Source organism: Nansenia antarctica, assembly GCF_963989245.1.
Source record: "Nansenia antarctica genome assembly, chromosome: 12".
NCBI lineage: Eukaryota > Metazoa > Chordata > Actinopteri > Argentiniformes > Microstomatidae > Nansenia > Nansenia antarctica.
In genome coordinates this window covers 19781239-19789817 of record NC_137682.1, presented here as the reverse complement: position 1 = coordinate 19789817, position 8579 = coordinate 19781239, and the positions used below count along the sequence as shown (strand labels likewise).

General features: G+C 47.2%; 1 protein-coding gene across 2 annotated transcripts in view; it reads right to left on the bottom strand.

The window, feature by feature from the left end:
• Window positions 1-8579, bottom strand: part of LOC308168427 (organic solute transporter subunit alpha-like) — a 10136-nt gene continuing 1557 nt past the window's right edge. Inside the window, exons 2-9 of one of the 2 annotated variants that reach the window (XM_080543014.1) lie at window positions 5733-5884; window positions 5479-5552; window positions 4814-4972; window positions 1585-1696; window positions 1295-1441; window positions 958-1063; window positions 674-831; window positions 1-629 (exon numbers count right to left, since the gene is read on the bottom strand). In XM_080543014.1, coding sequence (XP_080399140.1) covers window positions 683-831; window positions 958-1063; window positions 1295-1441; window positions 1585-1696; window positions 4814-4972; window positions 5479-5552; window positions 5733-5884 — 899 coding nt within the window. In that variant the 3' untranslated portion in view covers window positions 1-629; window positions 674-682. Of the gene's footprint in view, window positions 832-957; window positions 1064-1294; window positions 1442-1584; window positions 1697-4813; window positions 4973-5478; window positions 5553-5732; window positions 5885-8579 lie in introns of both variants that reach the window. The other variant, XM_080543013.1, reaches the window with a different exon arrangement.

Here is an 8579-nt window from a genome sequence, read left to right as displayed (position 1 = left end):
TCTGATCAACGGAAACTGATAATGTTTAAAACGTTGAAACCATATATTATCAATCGACAATGATGACACAGTATGAGATTCACCACGGCCTACGGTGAAATGTACAAAGCGGGATAAAAAATACATTTTTTATATCACTCTTATATTACAGTTATGCAACAGGTTCTTGAATCCAATCATTCTTACATTACATTTATATAACAATTTCTTTCATCTTAACCCCCCTATAAGTCCCTCTGATACATCTTTATACATTTTTATAAAACTTAAAAGACTTCTTGAAACTGGGATCAAATCCTACTACCCTTTCCACAGAATCTATTTCAAGATCATCATAACGTCTTTATCATTTCATAGATCTACCAAGCCTCTATCCTACTCCAAGAACTCAATCATCTGTTTATCCCCAAAACAGCTCCTCCCCATTTGTAACAGCCAGACTGTTCTCATTGGCTGTATCGTTCTGTCACTCTTTCCCACAGAGTGGATTATAGGAAAGAGCGATCATACAGGTGTACAGCTGACCACCATGCACTCATCCAGTGAGCTCAGTCCAAGTACGACCCGTATGCGCAAGCACACACACACACACACACACACACACACACACACACACACACACACACACACACACACACACACATACACACACACACACACACACACACACACATCTGCGCTCTTATGCCAGGTTCTCAGACGGAAGAACCATCTTGGTTTGTTCATCTTCGCCGTCGTCGCCAGGCAACGGTTCATACTGCCGGCGGTACAACAGACGCGTTACCAAGGTGATGATGAACATCTCCAGGATCAGCAACTGTTGACTCATCACTAGAGAGAGATAGCGAGAGAGAGGAAGAGAGAACGTCAACGCAAGAGAGAGGACCAAAGGATACTGTGATTTAGGTGGTGTTTAATGGGTTGGTGAGAGAGAGACAGAGGACAGGAGAGACTCACAGTAGCCCCTGGCCTGGGAGGAGTAGGGCGGGGCGCACGCGATGGTTCCATTCATGGCCAGGATGTTGATGATGGCCGACTGCAGCTGACTCAGCACCAGAACCAGCTACACACACGCACACGCACACACACATACACATACACATACACACACACACACACACACACACACACGCACACACACACGCACACACACACACGCACACACACACACACACACACACACACACCAAAAACCACTGCAGTTACCAGCAATACATCATGATTACCTCATACAGTCGGTTGAGATTTCTACACTCCTGGCTCTCCTCTGATTGGCTGCTGAGGGCTCACTCACCTGGTACATGGCGTACTTGGGGATGATCTTGAGGCTGCTTAGGGTGGTCTTGAGGTGCATGAACATGATGGCCACTGGCCACAGGGCGATGATGGTCAGAATGCCCACGAAAGGGTTAATCCAGATAGCAGCACCCGTTATGGACAGCTAGGGCACAAACACACAGCATGGCAACAGTGTGAGTAGGTGTCATTGTGTGTGTGTGTGTGTGTGTGTGTGTGTGTGTATGTAGGTGTGTGTGTGTAGGTGTGTGTGTGTAGGTGTGTGTGTGTGTGTGGTTCCAAACTCACATCTGTCAAGTCGAAGTTGTTATTGGTCCAGAGGATGATTGACAGGATGGTGAAGACCACCTTGAGCACAGCGAACTGGAATGAGCCCAGCTTCAGCAGGAACAGAGAGCGTCTGAGAAGATCCCAAGAAAAACAACTCACTCAACATGAATTTGTATCCAGCGCTCTCAATATTCTATGTTCTATGAACACATCTAACTCTCAAATCTAACAGACGACTTTTAAGCTATGGCTTTTTTCCCACTTAAGCCCTTGACCAGTAGGGGGCGTATGTTGTAAGGGAGAGTGTGGTACTTTGGTGCTGTGTATGCAGGGGCATGTGTGGTAGCAGGGCAGGGACCCCCCCATATGTCATTTCTGTGATGATTCCAATCATTTTTTATACTCAAAATTGGACTTTCAATCAAAACAGGGAGTGATAAACAATGGAAGACCAATGGCTGAGCTTAAGGACCTACTTCAAACGAAGGGACCGAAAATAACACTTGTTTCAAAAGGAGTGGTACTGCAACTCCTCCTGGCTGTCAACACACAGCTAGCCATAGCACTGTAGCAGGAACATAGATGGTTTTAAAGATATTTACTCACATTTACAAGTAAATGTGTGGGCCCCAGGGCTGCGTGCTAAGCCCCATCCTCTACAACCTCTACACCCACGACTTCACCCCCATCCACCCCAGCAACTACATCGTAAAGTTTGCAGACGACACCACCGTGGTGGGATGTATCTCGGGGGGGGACGAGGCGGCGTACAGGGATGAGGTAGAGCAATTGAGCAAGCTGTGCAAGGTAAACAACCTGCTGCTAAACAAGTCAAAGACCCAGGAATTCATCGTAGACTACAGGAGGAAAAAGTCCGAGATCCTGCCCCTGCTCATCGACGGAGAGAGCGTGGAGATGGTCTCAAACCTCCGTTTCCTGGGACACATCATGCGGGATGACCTGGCCTGGAAGGACAACACTAAAGGCACCATCAAGAGGGCACAACAGCGGCTATACACCCTGAGATGCCTCAAGAAACAACACAGCAAGCAGGAGATGCTGGTGGCCTTCTACCACGGCGCAGTGGAGAGCATCCTCACCTTCGGCATCTCCAACTGGTACCACAGCTGCACGGCAGCGGAGAGAAACGATCTACAGAGAGTCGTGAGAACAGCACAGGGGATCACCGGCGCCACCCTCCCCTCTCTGGAGGAGCTGTACAAAACACGCTGTCTCAGGAGGGCCTCCAAGATCTCCAAGGACCCGACCCACCCTGGGCACGAACACTTTGTCAAGCTGCCCTCGAACAGGAGGTACAGGACCCCGGCCGCTAGGACAAACAGACTGAAGGACAGCTTCTACCACAGGGCCGTCAAGGCCCTGAACACAGAAAAGGCCTAAGTTCTGGGCCCAGGACAAGTCCGGACGGATTTTATGGCAGCTAGTGCTGAGGCACAAACATGTACATTTTCAAGCCTGCAAACTGTGACACTTTAAAAAAAAATGTGAAAAAATACTTTCTTGTGAAATATGACAACCCTATTTGACTATCTGTGCAGTATAGTACAGTGGATTGTGTACATAGCCTCTATTGATGTAAACCAGCTCCTTATCTTCTTGTGATTTTATGCATCTATGCTTTTTCCAAAATGTGTTTCTTTTTCCTTTCTTAAACACCAGGGGAGCCTCCCCTCCTAAATTTCGTTGTTTGGTACCTGTACTGTAACAATGACAAATAAAGTCTATCTATCTATCTATCTATCTATCTATCTATCTAAATGTAAGAGCATGGAATATACTGTATATTTTGTGTTGAATAGTGGAACTGCATATGCTTATAAAAAGTGAATCGAATACGTAAGTTACCTGTATCCGTGCGCAACGAATGCTGATATGAAATATGAAACATACAGTCATCAAATAGCCATTTGTGCAAGCTGCCAATTGAATCTACCTACCTCTATTGGGTTCATACGTGTGTAAAAATCTGGTTCTGATACTAGCCCGTGCCATTGACCATTGACCTCACAGTACGTCACAGTAGCAGGGTGAGTGGCCGGGAGTGCATTCAGCCTGGCCAGAGGCACCAAACAAACAAGCCTCAGCGGTACAACTGAAAGACTGTAGTGATGCAACACACAGACATCTGAAGGCCTTGGGTGGTCCACTTTCTGTAGTGACTGGTCAGCTAAATCTGAATGGCAGGTCGTTACACACCGGTGCGTGTAAATGGACTGACTTATTCCAAAGCGCTTTACAACAACCTCTCATTCGACCATTCACACACACACACACATTCACACACCAATGGCAGCAAGCTACCATGCAAGGCGCCGGCCCCGCTCATTTGGGAGCAATTTTGGGGTTCAGTGTCTTGCCCAAGGAGACTTCGACATGTGGCCAGCCGGGGTTCAAACCACCGATCTGCCAACCTTGCGATCATAATATTAATTGGATGTTGGCATCGACCAGTCTCTGCTCCGTCGGCTGCAGCTAGTTCAAAACGCTGCTGCTTGACTGCTCACCAGTACCAAGAAGCGTGACCACATAACCCCGATCCTGGCTTCACTCCACTGGCTCCCGGTCCGCTTCCGTATCGATTTTAAATTACTTTTGATTGTTTTTAAAGCACTGCATGCACCCCCGTACTTGGCTGACCTATTGCGCCACCATAATCCATCCAGCTGACCAACTGCTGCTGGAGGTCCCTAGGACCAAACTCAAAACAAGAGGGGCCTTCTCTAAAGCAGCCCCTAGGCTCTGGAATAGCCTCCCCCTCCACGTCAGATCCGCCCAGAGCAACAAGGCTTTTAAAACCTGGCCTTTGACCTGAGGTGAGCCTGCCTCCCGACACTGCACTGTTTGTACTTTTATTTCTGCACTTGTATTTGTATTGCACCTTGTTGTTAGTGTATTTCATCTGTTGTTTTCTCTTTTACTAGTGTTTTCTGTTAAGCACTTTGGGCGGCTGTTTGTCGTTGTAAAATGTGCTATATAAATAAACATCACATACTTACTTACTAATTAGACGCTGGCTCTACCTCCTACCCACAGCCGTGTGTGTGTGTGTGTTGTGTGTGTGTGTGTGTGTGTGTGTGTGTGTGTGTGTGGTGTGCGTGTGTGTGGGTTTGGAGTGTTTGTGTGTGTGTGTGTGTGGTTACTGTGTGATGGTGTGTGTGTGTGTGTGTGTGTTACCGTGTGATGGTGTGTGTGTGTGTGTGTGTGTGTGTGTGTGTGTGTGTGTTACCGTGTGATGGCCACGTGGGGCAGGCAGGGGCAGCAGCAGCAGCAGGGACCGGTACTGATCCTCAGGGTGTTCTTCCCCGCCCGCCGCAGGAACGCCTCGTCACCCCCCACCTCCTCGATCATCAGCACCAGGAACTTGAACACCACGATGGCAAAGTACCTAGTGAGGGAACGAGGGATGGAGAGAGAGGTGTGGGTGGAGGTGGGGGGGGGTGAGGGGGGAGGTGAGAAGTGAGAATGAGGGAGTATTGCTGCTTTAGGATTTGAGTCTCTCTCCATGTTTTGCTGAGACGGTGTGAGTCTTCCTGGGGGTGTATTTCATCGACATCGCTAAAGGAAAATCGAGGCTTATTTTGATAAAAAATAATCCTGGATTTTCCTTCAGCGACTTTGATGGAATACCTCCCTGCTCTCTGTGGTCTCTCTCTCTCTCTCTCTCTCTCTCTCTCTCTCTCTCTCTCTCACAACAGGATTTCCTGTCAGTCAGACACTCAGAGACAACACTTTCCAACAGAGAGGAAAGAAGAGAACAGAAGAGAGGTGGGGGTGAGGGGGGGGGGGGGTGAGAGAACAAGAGAGAGAAAAAGAGAGAGAGGAAAGTTGAGCGAGAGAGAGAAAGTAGAGGATAGTGAGATTGAAAGGGACAGAGGGGTGTTTGTGACTTACGTGGCGGAGGTCATGTCGGTGAACATCGTGGCTCTGGGAATCCACATCCCCACACAGGACATGGTGCCGATCACCTGAGAGAGAGAGACAGACACGCAGGCGCACAAAAGGAAACAAACAACTCTTATTCTTCTGTGATCCTTCTGACTTTCAGCAGCAGTGATCATTTCCTTCATGGGCTATGAATAAAAAAAACTAAAAATGTGATGTGTTATGTGTGGAATGCAGCTGGATCTCCACACTGTGCCTCTTACCGGCGCTGCCCCGTTGACCCAGATGATGGCGCTCTTCTTGTGGTTGGCCGCCTTCTTGTAGATGTAGACACACTCCTCTAAGTACACCAGGGCAGACACGGCGGCCATGGAGGTCAACACAGCGTATAGGACGATCCCAAAGACGTCCAGCTCTGGAACGACAGAAACACACGCATGCTGATAATAATAATAATAATATATTAGACTTATATAGCGCTTTTCTAGATACTCAAAGGCGCTTTACAAACTGAAAAGATCGAGTTGTAATAATAAAAAGAAACAAAAAATAAATTAAATAAAGTATAGGGGCCTAATTAAGGTAGTGCTGGGGACACATGGGAAGGGGAGGGGGAGAGGGTTGACTGGTGAAGGCGACCTTGAAGAGGTGGGTTTTGAGGGCCTGTTTTCAATGTTGGGAGAGTGTTGGCCTGTCTGATGTGGTTGGGGAGGGCGTTCCAGAGGGACGGGGCTGCGGCTGAAAAGGCCCCATTACCCCAGGTCCGGAGATTGGTCCTGATGGTCTTGAGGGTGGTTTGGTCGTCAAACCTGAGGCAACGAGGGGGGGGGGGGTGGAGGGTGACGAGGTCGGCAAGGTAGGAGGGGGCCAGATTGTTGATGGCCTATGATAAGCTACAGCAGTGTTTCTCAACCCTCTCCTCTGGGCGCCCCAGCCGCTCCACATATTTGATCTGTTCCACCACCAGCTCACCTGATTCAACTAATCAAGTACAAACCATAATTGCTTTGTACTTGATTAGTTGAATCAGGTGAGCTGGTGGTGGAACAGATCAAATATGTGGAGCGGCCGGGGCGCCCTGAGGAGAGGGTTGAGAACCACTGAGCTACAGTATAGGGTGAGTAGCCTACCAAACAAGGTAAGGTGGTTTGGTTAAACTTGTGTCCTTTCCTTTACCCGACTCTTACCTGATATGAAAACAGACACCGTTGCTGCTCTCTCTAGGGCTTTAACCATGAATCAGTTTACCTGGAGCCCTCGTTTTTTTTGCAGACTGCCCATTGTGAAGGAGATGCAAGGGTTTGACTAACCGGTGATGGGCTCTGTGTGTGTGTGTGTGCGTGTGTGTGTGTGTGTGTGTGTGTGTTTGTGTCAGAGAAAAGTGTGGGTGTGTTTCTGGGAAAGGTGGGTGTTCGCAAGAAGCCCTGTTAAACAAAATACGTAATACTAAACAGGAAATGAAATACAGAACCACACATTTCAACAGAACTCTGGTTGGCACCCTGGTGTTATACTCTTCACACACACACACACACACACACGCATTCACCAACTCCAAAGTACACATTAAAAGTCTCTCTCTCTCTCACACACACACACACACACACACACACACACACACACACACACACACACACACACACACACACACACACACACGCCTGCACACATTTGTTTTCTAGGACTTCTGGGAAATGTATCCCAGTGTGGGTAACATGCTCAGACAGACACATACGGACATGATTAGTTTAATCATGATAACATCTGTTGTGTGGCTGAGAGAAACTGGGATGGAGAGGTAATGACAAAAGACAAGGAGCCAAACACTGAGTCATTCTCTTGATGCCAGTTAAAGATGTGTCCTGGACAGACACATTAATTAACCCTCTAATGGGCCGTTAGTCGACGTTGGTCATCCAAACCTGGAAGCATCTGGTTCTGAGCAGTGCTTCCCATGCCTGTTTTTCCACCTTTTGACACCAATAAAAAAGCGAGGCTATATATTTTGGAATGTCCGTAACCGTTCTCTCTCCTCTTCAAACACATGCACACAAACAGGTACACACTCACGCAGACACACACGCGCACACCCACACACGTGTACACACACACACACACACACACACACACACACACACACACACACACAACACACACAGAGCCCATCACCGGTTAATCAAACCCTTGCATCTCCTTCACAATGGGCAGTCTGCAATAAAAAAGAGGGTTCTAGGTAAACCAGTGATTCCCACAGCATGTTAATACTTTGGGGGGCCCCCAAAGTATAATGGCTCCCCCCAAAGTATAATTTGTGCCAGTGTGGAGTTTTCTGTCTTAAATTTGATATAGATCATGTTCTTTGTTGGTTTGTGAGGATGTTCATACACACATGGTAAGATGTGTGTGTGAAAGAAGACCACAAAAAACAGCAGTGACTGCTCTCAGCTGTTTAACACTTAAAGACCTAGACACCATCACCAGTTGTAGGTTGTCTGAAGTGCAGTGTTACTATGAAAATTCACTTGAATGCAGGAATTGAGAAATTCTAGTAACGCCCCGAGTCGTTCCCCCAAAGTATATTTCATTTCTGCGGGAATCACTGTAAACTGATTCATAGTTAAAGCCCTCACACACACACACGCACACACGCACGCACACACGCACACACACACACACACACACACACACACACACACACACACACACACACACACACACACACGCACGTCAATTCCCCATTGAGCATCTCTTCTTTGCTACTGGGTATCATTGACTGTTCTTAGTGAAATGCAGAAATTTTTTGAAGGACAATAAACATAATTCTCATCATCCTCCTCATCAACTAGAGGGAGAATCCCTAACCCACTTCCTGTCCAATCAATCAGTGGGACAGTATTGTATCATAGTGGGTTTAGCACACAGGGCTTTACAGATCACTTAGATAGAAATGTGTATCAAATATAATAACTAAATCAATTAGTAAAACTATTTTCACCCGTCACATTTTGTGCAACATAAACGTTGACTTTCTGTACTAGAGTACATTATTGTGTCAGCTTTGTACATAAGGAAACATTTTGTATGCCCAATATTTAAAATATTACACACTT